Source organism: Tiliqua scincoides, chromosome 8, assembly GCF_035046505.1.
Source record: "Tiliqua scincoides isolate rTilSci1 chromosome 8, rTilSci1.hap2, whole genome shotgun sequence".
Classification (NCBI taxonomy): domain Eukaryota; kingdom Metazoa; phylum Chordata; class Lepidosauria; order Squamata; family Scincidae; genus Tiliqua; species Tiliqua scincoides.
In genome coordinates, this window is record NC_089828.1 from 30,580,803 (window position 1) to 30,606,087 (window position 25,285).

At 45.5% G+C, this 25,285-nt stretch overlaps 1 protein-coding gene across 1 annotated transcript in view; it reads right to left on the reverse strand.

The window, feature by feature from the left end:
- Positions 1-24,431, reverse strand: part of PDE4C (phosphodiesterase 4C) — a 41,450-nt gene extending 17,019 nt beyond the window's left edge. The window contains exons 1-9 of the mRNA XM_066636296.1: positions 23,309-24,431; positions 17,699-17,890; positions 15,197-15,233; positions 12,773-12,846; positions 12,394-12,446; positions 10,223-10,335; positions 7,566-7,659; positions 2,103-2,281; positions 712-810 (exon numbers count right to left, since the gene is read on the reverse strand). Coding sequence (XP_066492393.1) covers positions 712-810; positions 2,103-2,281; positions 7,566-7,659; positions 10,223-10,335; positions 12,394-12,446; positions 12,773-12,846; positions 15,197-15,233; positions 17,699-17,890; positions 23,309-23,448 — 981 coding nt within the window. The 5' untranslated portion in view covers positions 23,449-24,431. The remainder of the gene's footprint in view (positions 1-711; positions 811-2,102; positions 2,282-7,565; positions 7,660-10,222; positions 10,336-12,393; positions 12,447-12,772; positions 12,847-15,196; positions 15,234-17,698; positions 17,891-23,308) is intronic.
- Between the last annotated feature and the right edge of the window lie 854 nt (positions 24,432-25,285).

Sequence of the window (25,285 nt, forward strand, 5' to 3'; positions counted from 1 at the left end):
GGCAAACTGCAGCGGTGGAGAAGGAGGAAACAAGCTGCTGCATACAGCCCAACATTTGCTCAGGCACACACAGGACAGTGGGCCAGCTGGACAGGCAGGGGAATGGTTGTGATGGCGGGGAGGGGGTGGTGGTGGTGGTGGTGGACATGGGTGCTGTACCACCTTGCCTATCTGCTGCCTGCTACAACCAATGGAAATGCTAATTAGGCAAGAGGCACTTTTTAAAATGGTGTGCTCCTTATCTTTAGCAGGAAGAGATCAATTATCTTCACCCCAGCATGGCATCTTCTCCACTGGCTGTTTGCTGGTGTTGAATCTGCATCTTTCTAGATTATGAGCCCTTTTTGGAATAGGTAATCATTTATTTTATTTTGCTACGTAAACTGCTTTGTGAACTTTATTTTTGTTGAAAAGTGGTGTATAAATATTCTCATTAATAACTGCCACTTGCTTCATTGGTCAGCTGGCTCTGCCCAACCCCAGTGTGGAAACCTGGCCTCCCCCCCCAAAAGGCCCTGAAAGTGCCTATAGGCATTCCTTCCCCCTCTTGACAACCATACCTTCTGGCCACTTGCCCTCACAAACATGGTCTCTCTTTCCCCCCAGAATTCAGCTGACATCCTCTACACAGCAGGGATAATCTCAGGAACCAGCATTATTTCATGCAGTCTTTCTGGAGATGATCATTTCTTCAAAGAAGAGGCAGTTTACCTGAAAGATGCTGTACATAATGACTGTCAGTGGACGGTGGCCAGAGTACTCGGTGATCTTGAAGACATTCAGACCCCACTTGTTCACATCTTCTAATTCCTACAGTGGGGGGGGGGGGGGAGAAAAGCCAGGGGTATAATTCTGACCAGCAGAGAGCATGGAAACATGATGGATCCCATTCCCATAGGAAAGTTGATGGAAGGGAACTAAAACAACTTCAAAAAAGAAAAAAGTCACCAAAGCGGTATGAGAGCAGGGGTGGGAGATGACAATCTTCAGTAGCTGCTCTTCTCTTTCCCTCCATTGTGCTTTTTTTTTATAAAAAAAACACAACATTTATTCCTTTTTCCATTTCTTTCTTTCTTTCTTTCTTTCTTTCTTTCTTTCTTTCTTTCTTTCTTTCTTTCTTTCTTTCTTTCTTTCTTTCTTTCTTTCTTTCTTTCTTTCTTTCTTTCTTTCTTTCTTTCTTTCTTTCTTTCTTTCTTTCTTTCTTTCTTTCTTTCTTTCTTTCTTTCTTTCTCATGCCTATTCTCTGCCTTTTGACCCAACAATCTCTAAAGTATTTTACAACCAATTAAAACCACACAAAAATACAACACATAGCAATTCAGACAACTTGGGGATCAGCAGAACAATCTCTGCATTCATTTTATTGAAAGTCTGAACAAGCAAAACAGCTTTTACCTGATGCCTAAAAAGATAATAAAAGTGGCTGACAGACAAACATATTTGTAGAGAGGGTGTTGCTACAGTTGAAGCACTGTAACAGAAAGGCCCTGTTTCTTGTACCTATCTATGGCCCCAATCCTAACCAACTTTCCAGCACTGACATAGCTGTGCCAATGGGACATGTACTGCATCCTGCAGTTGGGTGGCACTCATGGAGGCCTCCTCAAAGTAAGGGAATGCTTGTTCCCTTTCCTTGGGGCTGCATTGCCCTAATGTCAGTGCTGGAAAGTGGGTTAGGATTGCGTCCTATGTAACTTCTGCAAAGTGGGGCTTCCCTGAAGAGGCCTTCAGCCAAATACCTTAGTACAGCTTGTTGTTGTGATCTTAGTGAGCAGCAACTGTTACCTTGTAGATGCCTGATTTCATCTGAACTCGGAAGCTAAGCAGGGTCAGGCCTGGTTAGTACTTGGATGGGAGACCGCCTGGGAATACTTATACCATAGTCTTTCAAGACTGAAGGTTGCCAACCAGGGGCTAGTAACTTGATGTAAAAATACAACAATGAAAGCTGAGATTGTCAGCATGCTGTGTGCTCAAAACCATATTCCACACTTGGTGAGAATGGTAGAACACACATATGGATACAGACGTGCATGCACATAGCTGGATACCACCAGTTTCCTGCAAACAGGATCTACTCCTCTGATCAACGTCCCTCTCACCTTGGCCAGAAGCCCCTCCTGGTCTGTCTTCACTCCGAAGCGAGGAATGGCAGCGCAGCTGAAGCTGGAGCTGTGCATCAGCTTTTTCACACCACTGATCTGTGACATAGGGCGCTTTTTTTTCTCCTTGTCTTTCTCCTTGGAAACAGGGGCTGGGATCTCCACCTCATGTTGCTTGTCTGGAGGAGGTAAAGAACACACTTGTGTTGAGGCAAAGTGGCCAAAAACCTATCCCTTAGGAGCATCCAAATCCCTCAGGAGCTTCCTCAGAAGTTCCCACAACAAGAAGACGAATATTTATTTAGTACTATAATTTACACTGAGCTGGTCTGTGATAATCAACAAAAGGCAAAAGATACAAACATAAAAAGCATTAAAACAATCAACTCCCACCACAAAATATATTAGTCATAAAACACAGCACATTATAAACAGCAACAGTAATTTAAAATAGCTTATGACAAGGAGTAGATTCATTACATTAATTGAACATTAATTTATTGAAATAATAGTCAGCAAGATGCTTTGAGGGATAGCTGGCCCACCATAAGCCCACTCTTCTGGGGGGAGAACAATGACTGAGGAGTGCATGAGGTGGAGTCCAGCGTGCCCCAGTTCAAGTGGGGTGCATGTAGAGGCCCAACATACCCGGCTGATGCTATGAGAGACATGACCATACACTGTAAAATGTGCCCCAGAACCTGCTAGAGCCTTCTTTGCCTGGGATGCAGAACTGGTTTGTTGAGGACAAAAAGTCTGAGAACCTCCGTGGGAGCAATGGATGTTTACTCCAAGAGGATTCCTTGCCAACATTATTATTCATTTACATAGTGCCATCCATGCACGCAGCACTGAACGCAAGCAGAAAGGAGAAGTCCCTTTCCTAAGTGGGTTACAATTTAAAATTCAACATAGGAAAGACAACAGAGTAGGGGGAGGGGCTGGAGCCAGTAGGTACAGGGGATGAGTATGCAATTTATTCAGTACAAGATGGCAAGGACCTGCCCCAGTCTAGAATCCAGGGGAACAACAGAGGAAGAGGAAGAAAACAGGTAGAGTAAATGAGAACACTAAAGAATGGACCTCATTCAAAGCCCATGCTGCTTCTTGCTGATTCTAGCAGAGGACTCCATATCTTATCCTCTCCAACCCTCTTTCCATCACCTCCTCACTACCCCTAAGCCCTTACACACACAGAGTGTGAATTCTCTTCCTTGGAGCAACATTCCTGAAGAAATTTAATGTGCTGGAAAAGCCCCAGTGTGAATATCTCCACCCCAGAGCTCTGTACGAGTCTCCTGCTGTTCTGAGGGAGATCCCCCCTCCCCAATATTATGGAGACACAGAAGGATTGACGTCAGCAGAAGGCTAATAATATTACCGGTGCCATGACAACAGAAGACAATGCGTGGTGGAATGTCGGTCCTCCCCTGAAAGTGATGTTTGAAAGACCAGACTGGGTCTCTCTCCCCATCTCACCCGGGCCTTCTCTTTCTCTGACACGCAAACTTGTGTAACAAGCAGATGGACAGAATTGAGGAACTTCTCATTAATCCATTTTTGCAAGACAGAAGATGCTTTTATGCTCTGTGCACCTTTCATCCAATATTTTTGGTTGCAAGATAAGTGTTTTAGCAAATTAGTGCAATGAATTGTTTCTGCATGCTTATTGTGGCTTTCACAGTTCATGCAGATCAGGGATATTCTTCTATAATCCCTTTTAATAAATCATTACTTTCCCATTTAAAAAACAACAACATTCAAAACATCCAGAAATGGAAGAATGCAAATTGCAGTTGGTGGAAGGTCATTTTTATCTCCCAGGACACTTTGCTGCTAAGTTCAAAGTCTCCATTCTCCACCAATGAATGTCAAAGGGAAGCTCCAGCGTAACATGGCAAAACTAGAACTTATTGACAAGTTTGATGCTATTCATTTAGGACTAAACCGAGGACAAAACTTTCCCACTGCAAGTGTTCAATAAGCGCAGCAAAGATTGGAAGCAAGTTATAGTGAAAGCAAAAAACCTTTCAATTAATGGAGTCTTTGCATCCTTCAAAGGGACTTCTACTGTGAAATTGCTAAATGAGAATCCATCAACAGCACAGGAAGCTATTTTTTTTACTCAATCAGACCCCAGGTCCATATTACGTACAGTAGCTGCTCTCCAGGTTTGTCAAGCAGGTGTTTTTTCCCAGCTTTATTGAGAGATACTCCTGGCAATTGAACCTGGGATCAGTGACTTTACAGGCAGCTGGCGACCAGGGTGGGGTGACATGATGATGCCATCATGTCAACCCCCCCGATCATCACGTCACCCCCTGCCTCTGGAATGGCTCCAATTTGGAGCCAAACAGAGATGTAGATGGGCAGGAGGGCCCCTCAATGCGAAAGGTGGCAAGCGCTGCGCATCCCCCAGCAAAGAGCCCTGCAAACCTTCAGATTGCTGAGGGAGGGGTGGGCTACCCCAGCCACACTGTGCCACTGCCTGGGATCTTCTGTTTGCAAGGCATATGCTCCACCCCTGGGCTACAGCATATCTGATATTTTTTTTAGGGCTTAATAGGTATCAGGGTCAGAAGCGTCACTAGAGTTTGCATCACCAGGTGCAAGAAATTCATTGCGTCACCCCCAAGATGGACCTCATTCTGTACCAGACCATGCAGAATAAATTACAATATCATACTCATAATCTAAATGCAGTTGCATAACTAGGTTAGTGTAACCCCCCCCCCTTTAACTATTTATTTTAGTTTAATACATATCGGCACACCCAACAAATCAGTAACAAACAAAAAACCAGTGGCCAATTGGATGACTCTCACACAACTGAATCCTATCCTATCCAGCTTTCCAGGGCTGATGCAGCCATGCCAATGGGTCATGCACTTGTGCACTGTGCTTTGTGGCGGGGGGGGGCAGTCACGGAGGCCTCCTCAAGGTAAGAGAATGATTATTCCCTTACCTTGGGGTTGCATTGCGGTTACATTGGTGCTGGAAAGTTGGATAGGATTGGGCCATAAAAGTTCTAGTATTAGCTCTGATACATGGAAACGAGAGCTGACTCATACTAACACCTTATTGGTTCCCTACTGTGTTACAACAGCACCTCGTTGGCTCTCAGAACAATCAGTCTCATTGGTCAGTTTTGAGTTAAAGAAATCCACTTTTTGTTACATACATTTTTGTTTACATTTTGTTACATATAGTTGTGTTTTCCTTTTCTGATGATTTGTCCATAGCTTTTGATAGAATACAGATAATTCAACATGGTTTGTTTCATTGCATTCTGCATTAACCCATTTCTGCTCAGCCCACAGGCGTACACATTTGATCCCTTTTGCGTATATGCAATGGTGGGCAGAAATGGCTTTAAATTACCCATCAAATGATATATAACATGATGGTGTTATTAAAAAATACCAAGATTTTCACAATTTTGGCCAGTAGTGGTCTCTCTCTCTCTCTCTCTCTCTCTCTCACACACACACACACACACACACACACACACACACACACACACACACACAAGTGCATCACCCGGTGTGGTTTGCACCCCTTGCAGGATCCAGTGGGCTATTTGGATAGCATTGGGCCCTCAGTTTTTAAGGTGCCGCATGGCTCTTGTGTATGTTTGCAATAGTATACACACTATAACATTGGAATTTGTCCCTTGTTTCTGGATTTTTTTTAACATGGTAAAATTTGTACCTCACAAAAGAGGTGCCATCCTTGTTTTATTATTTGTAAAGCAAAAAACCAAAGACAAATCCCTGCCTGCAACTTACAGTCTAAAAATATGCCAGTGAAGAGAGACCAGAAGAAGGGGGTGCAGATAAGAAGGGAAAGATGGATGTGAGCATATTACACATAAACTAATTATTGCATGATGTTCTGGGCAAGCTACAAGACCAGGAGCTGGAAGCACCTTCTGTATGAGGAAAGCTAAACTGTGGGGGCTTTAGAAAAAAGACAATGAAGGGCTCAATCCTATCTTGCGCTGGAACAGGCAAGCCAGGAGACTTGTGCTGTATCCAGCGCGAGATAGGGCTGCAAAGTGCCTCATCCGAAGGTAAGGGGAAACTCTTCCCCTTACCCCTGGATAAACCACTGCAAACCTATGGGTCTCCATGGACTTGCACCACCTCCTGAGATGGCACAAGTCCAAGGAGAGCAGACCAGCTTGAAGCCGCTCCACACTGCTCAGGGAGCAGGGTTGGAATCTGGCATAACTGCCGGGTCCCAGCCCCACCTCCTGCTCTCCACCTGCCTGCCCCCAGGATTGCCCTCAGCCCACCCTCCCCCGAGCCCAGAATGCCTCCCTCCTGCCTCCTTTCCACCCACCCCAGCGCCTTGCATCAGCCAAGCTTGGCCAATGCAAGAATCGCCCAGAAGCCGCCACGGAGGCTTGCTCTAGAGAAGGTGCAAACATACCTAATGGTACATTTGCAACCCTTCTAGGCTGGCGCAAGGGACTTGTGCCAGCCTAAGTCATTCTTAGGATTGAGCTGTAAGAGGGGAAACATGATACACATTTATAGAATTGTGCATAGTGTGGACAAAATGGGGGGGGGGGGAGAGAGAGAATTAATTTATGGAATTCACTGCCACGAGATACAGCAATGGTCACTAGCTCAGACGTAGAGGGTGTTAAGAGAGCATGAGACAAATACATGGAGCAGTCTATCAATGACTACTAGGCATGATATTTAGCTGTTTTGTGAACTCTTTGTTGAAAAGCAGTGTATAAATATTCTGAATAATATTCTAAACGAACAAGAACAGCTTTGCAGAACCTACGTGCATTGGGAAGTCAACCTCCAATTACCAGCTGCTGGGACAAACAACAGGAAAGAACTGATGCCTTCACACTCTGAGAGCTTCCAGGGGCAGCTGGTTGGCCACTGTGAGAAACAGGATGCTGGACTAGATGGTCTGATTCAGGAAGTGCTTTCTATGTTCTTCCATAAAATAGAGCAAATGCCTTCTAAAAGAAGCTGGAGATTTGAATAGGCAAAGTTTGTTCTATGCTTTTAAATATTATTTCTAAATCTTTTAAGGCCCATTGTTTAAGATTGACATGTAATGCTTATCAGAAGCTATGCTAGAAAAGGAATGGTTGGTAGGCATCCCTTCTTTGTTTGCCCCATTACCGGGATGACCAGATACAATGGAGGACAGTGCCTACACCTTTAGCCATTGTATAGAAGAAAGAATTTTGGCAGGTGCAGCTTTTTAAACCCTTCCATGTTGAGCTACGCCTACCAAAATTCCCTGTTCTATAAAATGGTTAAAGGTACAGGCATTCTGCCCGCCATTGTATCTGGTCTTTCTGCTCACTATAGAAGACTCTTTCCTTAAAAGGTGATACTTGAGAGACCAAGACTGCTCTGTCACAAAGCAGTTCTCCATCACCACCATGGCACATCATAACTGTCTCCTCAAGGGCTGCAAACATCTCACCTAAGAAAGTGTTGCAGATATACTCGGACACCTGGTTCCCAGAGCGGCTTGTTTCTGACAGGTGTGTCAGCTCTCGATTGAGCATCCTCTTGAACTGGAAAGGGAGAGAACAGAAAACAGTTTTAACAACTCAAATGAGAACTCCATAAAGAGCCTCCGCTGTAAAATTTTGCACTATACAGTATAATCACCTAATGAAATGAATTGGCAGTAGACTCAGGACCAACAAAAGAAAGTGCATCTTTTAACATGGTGTGCAGTTAATTTATGGAACCTACTGCCACAGGATTAGATGGCTTTAAAAGGAGATTAGACAAATTCCTAAATTATATATCTCAGTGGCTTTTAGTCAAGACAGCTTCATGGAATCTCCATATTCAGAGGCAGTATGCCTGTGAGTACTAGTTGCTGGATGGGAATGAATGGGAAGAGTTGTTGCCTTCACAATCGGTCTGTGGGTTTCCATATTTGGCTGGTCAGAGCTCAAAACAGGGATGCTGGACTTGATGGATCCACAGCCCAATCCTAAGCAACTTTCCAGTGCTGAAGCAGTCACAATGCAGCCCTGAGGTAAGATAACAAAAGTCCCTTAACCTTGAGGAGGCCTCCATGACTGCCCCCCACCACACAGAAAGCTGTGTGTGCCCCATTGGCACGGCTGCATCGATACTGGAAAATTGGTTAGGATTGGGCTGTCAGGTTCTTAAATATAGCTAGATGAAACTTCCATGAGCATAGCAAGTCTACCTATGAATACAGGTTGGGGGACAAACAATAAGGGTGGCTTAAGGTCGTCAGGCCTTGCTTAGGGGCTTCCCAGAAGTATCTGGTTAGCCGCTGTGGGAAACAGGACGCTGGACTAATGGACCTCTGCTCAGATCTCACAGGACTCATGTCCTCTTGAGATCAAAGCAAGCCCCTGCAGGTCCATTAGAACAGAATCCACAGGGATAGTGATAATACCTTTCTTAAGACCAAAAAGTTCCCTGTCATATTTCAAGTCACATAGAACTCATTCCCAGGATGAATGTTATCACAATTTAAAAGTGACAATGCTACATCTGGGAAGGAGCATGGAATTCAACTATAGTTTTATTCCAGGGTTAGTACCATGCCCTTTCCCAAAAACATGATTCTTCCGTCCTTAAAAATTGTTTTAAATGACCATCCGGAATCCCTGACAATGTTGGTTCCTTGACACAGTCAGTGCTGACCCCAGTCAGCAAGTTCTTTGGAGAGGTTTCCTCAAGGCTAGGAATGTTTTTAAGAAGATGCATCCCCCCCCCCAAAAAAACCAGCTCTCAATAGCCCTTGAGACAAGGCAGGCACAGCCCTGTAACTCAAAGCAGACACTTTTGCCCACTTCTATGAAAAAAACCACCACTTGATTGCTTTTTTTAAAAAACCGACTCTGATCACATTTTTGCAGCTGCAGAGTCCCCAGTCCTGCACCTGCAGAGCACAGAAAGTCATCAAGAGTTGGGGGATGCATTTCAACTGAGGATCATCACTTACCTTGATAATGTGGCCCTGGAATACGAACAGTGAGGAGCTGGCATCTGGCATCGCAAAGCTAAAGGTGCCAGCCCACCCTCCTCTCCAAGTCTCCTCTGCCAGGCCACTGATGCATCCAAAGAAAGAGGCCTTAGCCCAGTCAGGTGTTACAAACCCAGGACTTTTCAGCAGAGCCAAAAGAAAGGATGGAAAGCCGGTAGGGGGTTTCCCTGCATCACTATGTTGGAAGGAGGTTATTCCAATGGATGTACCACAGATGCTCATTCTCAAGCATCAGGTATCTCTTCTCTCTGCAGCCACCCAATCGGATGCAGCAGCTGGAGGGGCAGGAGCCAGCCCAGTGCTCTGATTGGCTGGCAGAGCTTCAGGGATGCAGATTTGCCTTAACCCTGACAGTACCCAGACACAACAGAGGATGGAAGCATTTCAAACACACACACACACACACACACACACACACACACACACCAACTCTGCCAGAGTTTTGGAATGATTCGGGAAGCCCAGAATTCATCAGTGATGCTGACAACCAGAGAAGAATTTAAATACACCCACCCACCCAGGAGAAAATCATTTTAAAGAGGGGTTGAAAGCAGTCAGAGAGATACATTGCTTCTAACACACAACTTCATTGGTCACACTGGTAGAACAAACTTTAAAACAACACAGACCTGCCTTCCAGTAATAGACATTTACAGATTACAAGACTATAATCCTGTCTCGCTTTGTCTTCAGTTCTTGGGGGTGTTCAGTTCCACAACTAAACACCACAGATCTCTCAGTATACTCCTGCTCCATCCTTGGCAGTTGGACACTTTCAGTGTGGCAGTTGGACATGTTGGCTTTCAAGATCTAGTGTGATCATAGTGCCAGCCTGGAATTGGGGAAACCTGGGTTCAAATCCCCACTCACTCATGAAGTCCTCTTGGGCCAGTCACCATCTCACAAGGTGACTGTAAGGATGGGGGCGGGCGGGCTATGAAGGCTTCCCTGAGAGGAAGAAGTAGAAATACAACTGCAAATAAATAAGTTCTGTGCCTTCCTTGAGAGGTCTTGTGCCACAAAAAGTCCTCAGGTATACTAGCAACCAACTTAGCTGTTGGGATAAGAAACTGAGTCCTATCCAGAGCGTAGTTTCTTACCTTGTTGGAAGCCATCTCACTGACTGAGTGACGGGTCTGCAAGGTCTCCAGCTGATCCAAGCACCAGTCCAGCTCTTCCAGGGTTTCAACAGCCAGTTTTTGGTAGGCATCCTCTGCAGAGAACAATGGGCACCACTAAGGTAGGAATCCCTGGTGGGGTCTCTACACAACACGTAAGCCAGGCACCACAGCCTTCTCAAACCCAGTTAAAAGTTCAGTTAGGTCCCTGCTCACAAGGAGCTTATAATTCAGAACCTGTCCTATCACGTGTGATGGGTATGGATGGCATGCTATAAATAATAACAACATCATTTGCTCCAAAATGCCTTGCACGTAGACACAGAAGATTTGTGTGTGTCAACAATCCATATTTCAAGCTCTTGAGTGGCCCCCTCTGCCCTGGCTATTTGCTGGGGGACAGGGGATGGGACACATTCTGAATGTGGCACAGCATGCCTCATCTTCTGCTGTACAGAGTGATGGGCGCTGGCATTGCAAAGATGAAAAGCGTTTTGTGAGCATGACATGTGACCATTGTCATTCTTCCCTCCTCCCCAGAAGCTTTAGAATTTAAATCTTGGGTGTAAACATAAACAGAGGCCCTTGAAAAATGATTATTGTGAACATTTTAACAAGGCATGCCCCAAAAGGCAAAACCGGGACTGTAATTGATCAGAGACAGAGATAAGAAAATAAAGATTCCTCTTGAAAATAGTGACAGGTGGAGCATAGGCAAAGATGGTTTTACATTAATGTCACACTCTTGTGAGAGAGGTCAAGGGATTGCTTCAAGATCAGGGGTAGGCCAAAGGGTCAAACTGAGACTGCAGGAGGCAAGGGGATGGTGCGGGACAGGGGAGAAAATGCAGATGAAGGCCCTGGGGAAAGCAGGCTCTTGTGGGTCTGGAGATACCAGCAAAGGGGGGGGGGGCTCTGAATAATGGAACAACTGACGTCAATTGGAGACGTTCCATCCGCTGCTGAGGTGGCATGAAAAGAAGTCAGAGAAAGAGATGGGGGAAGGGAAAATTCATTCGGCCTGTCTGAAAGGCAGACTGCAGATGGTTGTGTTGTGTGCAGCAGGGGCTGGGGGTAAGGAATCCCTGACCAGGCTCCTAGAGCTGCTGTCACAGCACCCTAGAAGCTGAGTTTTGCTTAGGGTTGCCAGCTGACCTGGTTTTGAGAGGACGAGCGTGGCAATCTCCCTCGTGCTCCAAATATTTAAAGAAAATGTCACTGCTTTTGAAAAAAGAGGAAAATAATCTTTTAAAAAATAAAAAAAGCTGAAGGCATCCTCTGAAGCTCCCCTGCCTCTCCATACTGTTATTATCTCTGAAATTCTGGTTTAAATCCACCTTGACTGCAAACTCTCACTCAGAGGACTTAAGAAGAGGGCAACCCAAAGGATCATGGAGTTGGCACACATTCCACCTAAAATGTTTGGAGTTTTTAAGATGATTAGAAACTATAGAGGGCACAACAGAGGCTTTAAAAATGATGTGCAGTATAGAGAAAGGGAAGAGAGAATGTTTTTCCTCTTCTCTAATAATACTAGAATTTGGTGGTGGGGGTCACCAAATGCAATGGATTTGCAATATGTTCGAGACCGATAAAAGGAAGTCAATATACATGCAATGCACAATTAACCTGTAGAACTCACTGCAGCTGGATGTGGTAGTAACCACTGGCTTACTTGACACTGAAAGGGGAATAGACTTGAAGGAATTTAGGACTATATTAATGGGCATTAGTCCAGATAGTTAAGTGGAAGCTCCACACATAGAGGTAGTCTCGAAGTCATGATGACTATATGTTAGCTCCATGTTCAGATGCAGCCTACCTTTGAAAGTAGTTACTGAGAAGCAACAATGGGACAAGGTCATTTCTCCCACTGTTCCTGGTCATGGCTTTGGTCATAGCTTTCTGGTTGGTTACTGCAGGAAACAGGATGCTTAGCTTGTGGATCCATCAGGGCTCTTGTATTCTTTTCAAAAGTGGATAAGGCAACTTCACAGACGTAGGGCACAATCCTAACCAGGTCTACTCAGAAGAAAGTCCTATTTTGTTCAATGGGGCTTACTCTCAGGAAAGTGTGGTTCGGACTGCAGCCTTACTGTAAGGATTGCTAAGATACTTTTTACAGAACATGTAGGAAAGGCTGAGACACTTACCTGATAGGTTGGCTTTGCTTGTGGTGGGGGGATTGCTGTTGCCAGATGCCCTCCTGTAAAACAACTGCATCAGGACCAGTTGTTAGGAGCCCCAAGCATTGCATCAATGGGCCCACTCATGCACTTTAAGCTTCCCCTCAACTGACAGTTCTGTTGTCTTTCTATCCTCCATATGCCTTCATAAATTAGCAGCAACATTAAACATAAATATCAGTGAATGATGAAGGAGAAAGCTCTGGTATTTTACAGTTGGGTTTCTATACCTCCAAAAATGGAGATAATGTCATTGGGTGCTCTTCCCCCCCACCCCATTTTGCTGGTTTGATCCCAGCAGAACCCCTACCCACACATACAGATCTCCTCTCTCTGTTTCACTGACTTGTTAGCGATACGATCTTGCAGGTGCGTCAAAACAGCAAAATTGGTTCGAACCGTCCGCAGGCTGGCCAGAACCTGGGGGAGGGAGTCATGGAAAGAAGGGGAATTAATCTTCTGAGAATCAACCACATGGGGCTCTTACCTCCCTGCTTCCCCACCTACACATTGATACAACTAGCCAGAACAAACTCTGTGACCACAAGACAGCCCCTGACATTTTCTTGTAAATGCCTCACCTAAAAGATGCGAAGTTCATGTGAACCCAAAAGGTTCATGTGATACTGCCCCTGCACTGGCTGGCAGCATCTCTCAGAAATTCTGGGCATAGGTCTTTCCCAGCCCTGCTTGAAGATCCTGCCAGAGACTGAACTTGGGACCATCTGCATGCAAATATGCTGGGCTATAAACACCAAAGTATTAGAAAACATGAACCTTCTACAAGGATGTTTGCTTAGGTAAATTAGTTGTCACACAGAGAAGGGGCACAGGACTAATGAGGAGGCTAAGTCTGTGTATGTGTGTGGCAAAAGAAGGCAAATCTATCTTTTAGGTTTTGTTTGTTTTTTAAGGTTAAGGGCAGTATGTGGTAGAGGCTTATAAATTTTTGCAGTGTGACAAAATGGGAGGGGGGGTTCTTTCACTAGGAGAGAGAAATTGAACGTCAACTAACGGAACCAATTGGCAAGAGATTCAGGGCAGACCAAGCAAATACTTTTCAACACCATGCAGAATTAACTTATGGAACAATATGTAGCTTTAAAGGCTTTGACAAATGCATGGAGGAAGAGAGGAGCACTATCAATGGGTATTAGCCCTAATAGTTTGATGGAATCTTCATGGTCAAAGGTTGTCTTGATTTCCAGTTGTAGAGGAGTGACAGGGAGGAGAGGGCTGTTGCTTTCAGGTCCTGCTTGTCAGCTTTCCATTGGAACCTCTGGCTGGTTGCCTGGTTGGAAACAGGATGCTGGACTAGATGTGCCTTTGGCTGACCCAGAGTCAGAACCCAGCCTTACATGCATCCAGAGGAGGCCACAGTGGGAGAGAAGGAAAAGCTGTTCCAAGCAGAAGACTTGGATGGCAACAGAGATCTGGCAAAGAAAGTCAGCTAGAGCATGTCCTTCCTATGCCCTTCCTAAAGAAACAGAGATTGGGGGATGTGTCAACCTCCATCTGGACCCCACAATTGCTCCCAGCTTCTACCACTGTGCCCAGTGACCATGATGGATAAGGGCAGAGGTCTGGAAATGGTGAACAAATGCTTGTCTGGCTGCCTGAGGTGTAACCTCCAATTGGCTTACTCAAGACAAGCTGGAAGCAGGCCCAGTGCAGGCCTCAGATTGTGCCTCAGAAAGAGCAATGGGGGGGGGGGAGGCTTCCTGTTCCCATTATAAATCCTCAGGCTCATGCTAGTGCAACAGTTCAACTTGAGAGCTCCCTAGAGCACCATTTCTCAACGTTTGTCCCCCACCATACCTTTGTGCATGGTCCACCAGAAGTACCACTAGAAGTAAGTGACAATGATGTCATCACCAGTTACTTCTGGATTGGAAGGCCAGAGGCAATGTGAAAAACACTGGTAAGAGGTTCAGGGTGGGCAGGAGGGCTTTTGCAAATGCGTTAAAAGGGCACGCTAAAGCTCTGCCCACTGAGCCAAGCCTCCTACCTCTGCTTATCATGTTGCATTGCTAGTCTCACTGCCAGGCTGGGGTTTCTGTGCGTACCACCAGACGACGCCTTAAGTGCCACTAATGGCACTTAAGGCAGTGCCTGGTGATACAAGTGCCACTGGTTGAGAAATGCTGCCCTAGAGAACTGCTTCAGCTTTTGACCCTTATTTTATCCACTCAGGCCCTCGACTGGCTTCAGCCTCTTGGTCCAGTTCCCTGTTGCCCTGCACCTCCTACTCTGCAGCCCTCTGCTCTGACTTTGGCTTACACTTTGACACCAACTCTACATCTTGAGCCTCCCTCTACAGCAGCGATTTTCAACCCTTTTCATCTCATGACACACTTACAAGATGCTAAAATTGTCAAGGCACCCCACTGGTTTTTTATGGATACATTTTATCATTTAAAAAAATACTAAGATATAGAAATAAGAAACAAAATGCACTTGTGCAAGTTTACAAGTTTACTCACCCAATCTGAACGACAGCTGACTGAAGAATGGTTCTACCCACCCTCAAACTCCCCCCAATGGCCCTACAAATAAATGCTTCTCCCCCCCCCCCCCAATTCTTACAGCATACCTGAGGACCGTTCGCAGCACACAAATGCGCCATGGCATGGTGGTTGAAAATTGCTGGTCCACAGGCTGGTCCAGCCAGGCTCTTACACTCTTAGCTTGGCACAAGTGTTCAGACAACCAACCACTCTAGACCCCTCCTATTTATACTCCATCTCATCAACCTCTGCCAGCTTCCTACCTGTGCAAAAGGGGTGACAATCAGGTCTTCTCCATGCCTGCAAGAGGAAAAGACAAGTACATGAGAGACCCAGCCAAGGAGGGCAAGGCATCTGGGGTCAGATTAATCAACATGTTCTACAGAAAACGGCCTCAGGTGCGTAGGGTGAGGCATTGTTATACTATGTGAAGTTGTTTGCTTGTTTCTTGCACTATAGTGTGGCATACCTATCCAGCTTGGAATCAGGGTATTTGAGGAACCACCTCCTCTCATGTGAGCCAGCCTACCTATTTCCCCTAAGGTCAACTGAAAGGGCCCTGCTGAGTTGCAGCCTCTGGCAGAAGTCAGACCGGCAGCAAGAAGGAATACGGCCTTCTCTATGATGGCGCCTTTATTATGAAATATCCTCCTCACTGGGTTAAGAAGTACCCCTTCCTTTCTTTTTTGTCTGGCTTTCCATTCTTAGTGATTTGGGGGGGGGGGTGCTGTTGCTGTTCTTTGAGGTGCATTAAAAAAATTTTTTTTTTGCTCCTGTTGCTGTAGTGTTTTTATTATGCTGTATTTTTATTGTTGTGTTTTGTGCTTCCTTGATTTAAATACATTTTCTTTTCTTTTGTATGACCTTATCATTAGAGAGGGGGAAAGGTGGGATAAAAATTGTTTAGATAGTTATAACTATCTAAAATACTTTCATTATTTCATTATTGAACAGAAAAGAAATAGAGGTTATTGGGTAGCAAGTTAACACTCCGGTTTTCACAAACAACCTGGTTTTGGGCAGTGATTTCGAGAAAAGTGGGGCAAAACATTTTTAAAATATAACAGTCATCATCATCATCGTTATCTATATTCCACCCTTTCTCCAAAGAGTTCAGAGCAATATACTATACATCGATTCACTTATCTTCATTGGGCTCCTTAAGAGTTCCTACTTTAATTTATTTATCTCATTTATATTCCACTCACGTTCACCAACCCCCAGGCAGTTCTCTCTTCTTTTATGCTCACATCAACCCTGCAAGGTTGGCCAGAATGAAAGTGGACCCACAAGGCAGTCAGCATTATGGCAGAAGTGGAATTTGAACCTTGCTCTCTGCAATCTTAGCCTGACATTCTAACCACTGCAGCTCACTGGCTCTTTGGGCAGAGTATGACTGATCCTGGGAAAGGAAATAAGGGGCCATGTGTTAAAATTTGAAACCCATAGTCCAAAAAAATTGGCTGATTAGTTTAACTCAATACATCAAATTGCATCTGTTCTATGTCATCTCTGGCCTTGGCCTGCAGTCACGAATCCTTCCCTCACATTCATTTTTCTGTGTCCATTACTAACTTGCTGTCCTTCCATCAGCTCAGTTTGCCTTTAGTAGACATGGCACTAAAGAGAAACCACAAATGCAGCAGTGAGCCCCAATAGATATTCATACAGCCCATGATCTTAACAAAGTCAACAATTGCCCAAGTAATGATTTTCTACTGTGGATTTCTTATGCTTTGTTAAATTCTATTTTCCTTTCTACTTTCCTGTTGACTGCAGCAGACTTGAATTTTGTTGAATTCATCTCATACCTGGTCAGCAAAACCCTTCACCCTGTTAGAAAAGATATTAACTCATTGCCTGCTGCCTCTCCAGAACTGTAGTCTTGCCCATTTAAAAGAGCTTTTACTCACTTGAAAAGTAAAACATATATGAATCGATGAGGTGCATAATAGTTAATGTAGCTAACAAAGCTATAGGAGTTACACTGTGCTAGAGTTTAGTTTCTCATTCCCAATAACTTATTAAAAAATGGGATAACCCATAATTCCCCCCCCCACATGCTTTATCTTGTGCCCTGAGTACAGTAGTATGTTTGATGTTTTTAAATCACGATCATGTTTTATTTTATATTGTATTTTATATTTTATATTGTATGTATGTGCATGCGTGCATGCGTGCGTGCGTGTGTGTGTGTGTAGTTTATATATTTATATTGTTATGTTATATTTTATATTTTATATTGTCCATTGTCTCTATCTCCTGGAAATTGTTTTATGCCAATATAGGTCTCAATCAATCAAACAATCAATCAGTTTGCCTTCAGATTCTCTGCCCCTCAGCCTTCTTGCCTTTTGAATCCTCTTCCCAATCTTAAACCTCTCCATCAAGAAATAAGGCTCTTGGACCCACATAGGGTTTCAATCTCACCAAGACTAACAACTACTCCTTCCCCCACAAATGTTGACTGAATCCATCCTGCCAGAATGGTTCTTGGAACAAACATGGACATTCTATGACATCATGGCAGTTCAGTCAATTAGCTTCAGAGGCTTTTCTGCCCTAAATCCAAGACAACAGAGGCAAACAAGAACTTTTTTTCAGCACAACAAAGGTTTTCAGAGGTGAAAGGAACTTAGGGATGCTATGTGATTTTGTGTCTTTTGTGTTTTCATGTTAGTCAGATAGCAAGAAACAGGAACGGCCATCTTGCCCCAGACCCACAGGAGCTCTTCCCCAAAGCTGACCTTACTTTCCACACTTACATGTCACTAGCAACAGATGAATTGCGGGACATGGCTTTGGGTGAGAGGTCATAGTCACTATCCGAGCGGTAGAGAAAGGACTCTCGGCGCTGGCTGTGTGGAGTGGCACCCTGTAGCACAAGTCCCAGAGCTGGGTTGGCTTGAGGGTCCAGAGGGCTCCGGCCTGGGGAAAAGCCATTCTCGATGTCAAAGCTGCAGAGAGAGGGGGAACATGAGCAGAACATATAACATAAAACAATAGGTTTGATGGTAAAGGCAATTCCCTGGTTGTCCACTCTACAATTAACAACTAGTATTTAGAGGCAGATTGTCTCTGAACATGGAAACTCCATCTTTTTCTTTTTCCTTTTAAAGAAGTAAGCAGTCAATACCACATCATGTGGCAATGAGTTTCACAAGTTAATTATGCATTGTGTGAAGTATACCCTTCTATTTATTCCAAATCTTCTGACAATGAGTTTCATTGAATGACTCCGAGCTTACTTGTTAAGAGGAAGAGAAGAAAACTTCTCCCTGCAAGTGTTCTCCACATGTACATAAAATATAAATATCTATCATGTCCTCTAACTAGGTATCTTAGCTTGTGGGGGCCACACACTTTCCATTTTCCCATCTATGCAGAATGCAAAATATTAAGCTGCTTTGCCAAATGTTAAAAAAAAAAGTTCCAAACATTGTAGCCTTTCCTTGTAGGGAGGGTGCTTTAACCCCTTAATCATTTTGGTTGCCCTTTACCACATCGTTTTCAGTTTTACAATATCCTTTTTGGGATATTGCCCCAGACACACAACTGATCAGGGAGCAAAAACAACTCCTTGATCAATCGACAGGGAGATACTGTATTATACCCACTGTGGCTCCTGAAAGCCAAATCTTCCCTCTTTTCCCCCCTCCCCCCACCACAATCCCAAGTTTCTGAGTGCTTCTATCACTGCTGCCTTTGGCTGGCTTGCTGCTGGGATGAGTCCTGCCTCTTGGCAAGAGTCCCATTTCCATGATGCTGTGAGAAAGAGGCGTGCGTGCCTCACCAGGGACTAGGAGAAGCAGGAGGCACAGTGCCAAGAGGCACACATGTTGTAGACATCAGGAGTTTTTAGCACCATGTCACTGTAAGGTAGGAACACTTGGAGGTCATTTAGTCCAACCCTCTCCTGTAATTAATTTGGATTCTCAAAACTGATGCTGTCCAATAACTCCAAGTGGATAAAACTGTGAACTATGAAACTCTCCCTCCCCAACTTGACTCTCTCTTTGGATTCAGATTCACCACATGATCTTAGGTAGGGCATGCTCTCAGCCTCACCTCTGCAATGAGGAGACTGCTCTACTTTAAAGGGCTGCTATAGCTCTCCCCTACAAAAACTGGTATTCACAGACAGACAGTCTCTGAACATGGAAACTCTTTTAGCTATGATTAAGACAAGAGCCCAGCTGAATTAACCAGAAGTGGGGCCCATCTGGTCCACCATCCTGTTTCCTGCAATGGCCAGTTTCATACTACCAGGAAGCTTGTAAACAAGGCATGAAGGCAACAGGCCTCTCCCACTTTTGACCCACAACAACTGGTATTCAGAGCTGTATTGTCCCTAGATATGGAGGTTCCATTTAGGCATCATCATGGTCACTTAAAAAAGGCTGTTGAAACGGAAGTCAGAGCACGACAGACACAGAACTGTTACAAACCCCTTCAGCCCCACAGCAGGAATTCCAGTTTTCATGTTGTTCATGGGTGGCTGTACATTTCCTCTCTTCTGTGCTGGCAGCTGCCCTGATTTATTTTTAAAGCTGCAACAGGAGTACAGCTAATCCCCCCCCCCCCCAATTATATACTTCCTACAGAAGGGCAACCCCAGACTTCCATTATATAGAGATTAGATTTTGCACTACTGGTGCCAGTTTGGGCTTGCAAGGATTTCTCATAAAGTGAAATTGCAGGGGAGCACATTAGATACACTTTTCTGGATGTTGTTTATGTGCATTAAGCTCCACCCTTATGGGTGGAGCTTAGAGAACCAAAAGCAAAGCCAGAGTACCATGGACTCTGTATGGCTGCTACAGCCATGTGGCCAGCATTTCTAAGGGCCAGTGAGAGCTCTCTGGGGCCAGAAACAGAGTGCTTCAAAGGAAGTGAGGACCACTAAGGTGTCCTCATGGGAAGAAAATAATAATTTCTGTATCTATTTTATCTTACCCAGTACATACCCAATGCAGGAGTGCCTTCGAAGTGGGTACCGGCTACGCGGCAGCATCGTTCTCAAGCGGCACCCATCTGTTTTACTCACCAGTGAACCACATAGCTCATCTCTTTCCAGCAGTCCACTGCCCCCCTCTCCATACCCCCTGCAGCTCCTGTCCCTATGAAATGCATCTGACTCAGAAACAATGGCCACCCTTTTAGTTGGCTCACGTCAGTGCCGGAGCCTGGCCGGGTCATATAATTGGCTGATTGTCTCCCAAGCGCAAGCCCCAAACTGGGCCATGGAGTGCATTTGGATGGGGGTAGGGTTAGAGCTCTGTGGCGGTCCCCCTTTTCAAGACCACCCTAGAAGCAGCAGGTGATTTTTCCAGGCAATGATACCTCAGGCATATCCAAGGAGGGGTGCTTTTCCTTCCATCCATGCACACTGCCAGTGAACAGGATCTCCAAGGGCTACAGAGCATTTGAAATGACGAGATGCAAATTCTTTTTCCAAATCGCCTGTTGTTTTGCTTCTGGTTCATCTCCCCAATGGGACCGGAGGGACAAAGGATTCATTGTGGGACCAAAATCTTTCAGACAAACGATTCTCCTTGGTGAATGATTGAGCCCCCCCCCTTCCCCTCTCTTTCCACATTGAAACGCTGGGTCAGGTCCATTTCAATCTGTACTTCTCAATACTTCTATACTGAAGTATAGATACCATCTATACTTCCCTAGATTCTGCCTACCTTGAGATAAAAACATAAGAAAAGCCCTGCTGGATCAATGTCCATCTAGTTTAGCAGTTCTTTGTCAACAGTGGTTACCCAGATGCCTCCAGGAAACTCACAAACATGAAGGTAACAGTCCTCCCCTGTTGTTAGTCCTGAGCAGTTGGTATTTAGAGGTAAACTTCTTCTGTAATTGGAGGTTCCATTTAACTGCTATAGCTAAGAATCTATGAAAAAACTGCCCAATTAGAACCAGAATATACCTGGTCCAGCATTGCAACCAGCTGCCTCCGAGAAACACCACAAGCAGGGCATAAAGGCAACAGCTCTTGCCTGTTGTTTGTTCTACAGCATTTGATATTGGAGATAGACTGCAAATAAACGTGGAGGTTCAATTCAGCTATCATGGCTGAAAGATCAAATTGATAGGCCTATTCGCCCTGAACTGGTAGGAAACCATTGCGGTTGAAGCAGCTCAGGCATAGACAACCCATCCAGAAAGAACCTTTGCCTTACATGCTAGGAGATGCAGCCACTTCCTCAAACAAGCAAGCGTGCCAGTTACCTAAATTGACTGTAACGGAGAGCTGGTGGGTGTTTCACAGATCTGAGAAAAGATGTGTCCCTCAGGCTGCAGAGACGCAAGAACAAGATGGCAGTTAAATGTCCTCTGCTGGCTGTTCGCTGGGCAGATGAAAAGGAGCTTGCTTCTAACTAGGGTTGACTGTGACTGTGTCTCTGTCTAGCACAGGACTGAAAAGGACTGCCTCTCTGTTTGACCTAGGATTTAAGAGGACTGTCTCTTCATTTGACCTCTGCTGCCTTCTTTCTCCTGGATGTCTGACCAGATCTGCACACAGCATTGTGTACACACAACAGTTTTTGAAGGGATATAGAAAGCGTTCATCCTTCTGTTCCACTCTCTGATCAAACCATTTCATAGTTTTTCCTAGTATTTTGAGCCCAGTTTTTCTAAACTGAGAGAAGCCCCAGAACAATTGTGACACATACTGTGTATGCATTGGGGGAGATCACCACCCAGAAACAGAGGCAAGCAAAGTCGCTTGAGCATCATCTCTCATCCAAAGAAAGGGGACATTTGGCAGGAATGCACTTGGCACTGCATTTTAAAAGAAAGTATTTTCCATTTTCCATTTCATGTCTTTTGCTTTAATAGTTCTTGATCCTGGCTGGGAGAAATGCGTTGGGAATCTGTCTCTCTCTTCTATAAATAACAACTGATACTGTAGGAAGGGGCTTGGCAAGAGAAACAGTGACGGAGGTATGTGTGTTGGGGGGGGCAACTACTGAAGAGATACAAACTTCATAACAGGAAAAGGAATGGACATGTTTGCCTCTTCAAACCCTGAAATCAGGCTGCCTCAAATAGTCATAGGAGAAACTGAATGCACAAAGAAAGAGACTTACAGCTGAAGCTTGAATGGAGGCAGGTTTCATTGGCTGTTACCCCAGCCAAACAACCTATTTGCAGCGCCAAAATGCAGAAGAAATTATGGGATCAAGGCCAAAGGTTCATCCCACCCACCAAAGGTGGGTGATTCCAGCATCTAATTCCAGCAGCGGGGTAGACTGCTCTATGCATTGGGGGTTCCCTTTACTAAGCATAAATAGAACTGTTGATTCAGACCAAGGGTCCATGTAGTTCAACATTGTGTTTAAAGCAGAGGTTCAAGACAGAAGCTTCTGGGAAGAAAATAGGCTTGAAGGCAACAGCCTCCCTTGTTCATCAACCAGCAAATAGTGCTCAGAACATAAAAACATAATAAAAGCTCTACTGAGTCAGACTGAGGTGGCTGTGGACAGACAGATCCCTCTGGGAAGCCACAAGTGGGGCACAAAGGCAACAGCCCTCCCATGCTGGTTGTCTCCCAGCATGTGGTTTTCAGAGGTAGACTGTGTCTGAACCTGGAGGTTTTATTTAATTATTAGTATATAAGAAGAGACCTGCTGGATCAGACTGAAAGTCCATCTTACCTGGCACAGCACATGAACAGTTGCCAGCCCAATAGATCTAAATAAATAAATTCCTAGCCCATCCTTCAGACTAAGACGATCACCTAATGAAGCTGACTGGCAAATATGTCCAGGACAGACAAAAAAGATTCCTTCTTGAAGCAACACATTAACTTACAAAATTTGCCGCCACAAGGTGGGGCGATGGCCACTGGCTTACAGGGTTTTAAGCCATTTCTGCTTAACACTGCATATTCACAACAAGGACCAAAAGTGTACACCTATGGACCAGGCAGAAATGGGTTAAAACGAATTAGACAACTGCACAGAGATGTATCAGTGCCTGTTACTAATGAAAATAGCTGAATGGAATCTCCATGTTCACAGGCAGTCTCCCTCTCAATATCAGCTCATTGTAGCAAACAATAGTTCTCCCCCCTTCCAGTCCTACTTGTGTGCTTTCCAGAGATATCTGGCTGTCTGCTGTTAGAAAACTAAGTTCAATTGAACCATCTCTGCAAGGGTGGCATCAGAGGTCAGCTATTGTTGAAGGACCTATACCCATCTTAGAGTTCAGCAGACCAGGCTGATCCAGAGACCCTCAGCACCAATGGCAGTGCCCAATCAGTGAGGAAGTGGGAGCACCAGGGGGATCCCAATACAGGATTTTGTCCAAGAGCCCACAGCAACCTAGCACTGCCCTCACCACAGCCCAGAAACTCTTACCACAGCGGGTGGGCCACTGTGAAGCGCCGCTGGAGACGAATGCTTTGATTCATCAACATCTTCCTGAAGAGGACAGGTGAATTGCGGGGTGAGGGGTTTGGAGAGGCCCCTGGAGGGCTTTGTTGCTTGGAAGGCAGCATCAACAAGTGGTTGCCACCCCCTCCCAGATGCAATAGACTGAGTGCTTGATCCCCTGTGGGATCCACAAAAACAGAGTGAGTGTCGCTGGTTGCTGGAGGGAAAATCAGAGTCTTGGAGCCCAAGATGAAAATGATCCCTGCAGTGGTAGAAACTGCAGTCACAATGCCACAGATGTGGTCACTCACTGCCACACAGAGAGATACAGCTGGGATCAGCCAAGTTTGAAACTAGCAACTGCAGCTGCCACAGGTCCTCCAGTAGCTGTGTCCTGGAACTCGTAGAGTTTCTGCATATGCCAGCGCAGCCCCTCCATGCCAGATATTGTAGCCCCAAGGTCCTCACTGCATGGCTGCCACCACACCAATGAAGACAGTCTCACTGTGGTCCACACAGGGGATGGAGCTGATCCTCTGACACGCATTGCACTGTCCCGTCCAGGCTGCTCCCAGGAAACATTCTGCGTCTCCGCTAACCCCCAGCTAGGAAGCTAAACAAATGGCTTGGCATGAGCCCAGCTGACAACGCAGTCATGGGCCAAGTTTCTTTCTTCGCTTTCTCCGGCAGAGGTGAGCCTGGGACAAGGGGGCAAATGGCCCACAGCTCACCACCCCCCAATCTCTCTAAGGCACCCCTGGTTGGCAGCATGTGTTGGAACAGCACTCACTCGTAACAAGACGCTTTGCAGCAAAGGCCCAGCGATGAAATGGCACAATCCAAACGTGGAATGGAGCAAGCCAAGTTGCAACGGCCACATACAGTAAACACAAGAGACAAGCCCTCCAGGGTGGGGCAGGCCCGAAAGGGAAACCTGTTTGGGCCGAACCTGCCCTGCGATCCTTGTGCCCTTGCAACGTTGACGCAGCGAGTCCGATTACACCAACGGATCACCTCGGCTGGTCCGCCCAGCACCCTCGGCACTCCAAATCCTCTCAGGCAAATGTAAACATTTGCTCTGACCTTTTCGCTGCTGCTCTGGGTCGCTCAGAAATATGTGGCACCTGCCAATGGGACAGCGACGATGCAACAGGCTTCCTGGTGACGGAGACGGGACAGGCTAACGCCCAAAGGGAACAAGTTATGTCCTGCTAGCTTTGGCACAGTGTGTGAGGGGTGGGGGCGGGGGTGATACTTGATCCAGGCCATTAGCACATGAAGATTCTCTCTCTACTGAGTCAAATAATTGGTCTATTTAGCACAGCACTGTCCAGTCTGACTGGCCAGCTCTGCTACCTGAGATTCTTTTAATGAGAGCTTGAACTGTCCATGTGCAAAGCACATGTTCCACCACTGAGCTGTGAGCCTGCAGAATACCCTGCCCTCGACTGAGCCTAACATCCAGTCCTGGCAGCAAGTCTCAAGCACAGGCCTTTTCTAATGCTGTGATTTGAGCTCCCTTCACTACAAATGCCAAGGATTGAGGCTGCATGCAAAACACAAGCAAAGCTCCACCCCGAGCATGTGAAACAGCCTTGCACCAAGTCAGGTCATTGGTCCTTCCAGCAGAGTACTGTTTACTCTGACTGGCAGGAGGTGTTCTAAGCAGAGAGAGGTCTTTCCCAGTCTGCTACCTGGAGAGTCTGGGATCTACCCTTCTGAATGCACAGGAGTTGGTCTGGTCACATGCATCCCAAAACCTGAGATTTTAATGACAGGGTTGGGAGATGGCACAAGGATGGCAACCTTTGAAAAATGGAGGCAGGAGTTTGATACAAGGGAGGAACCTAGCAATCCCCAAATGGCCTGCTTTCCTTCATGAGAAATAAGAAAACTGAAGAAACAGGATTGTTTTTGCAAATTGGGCACCTTATCTAGCCACTGAGCTATGAACTCTTCCCT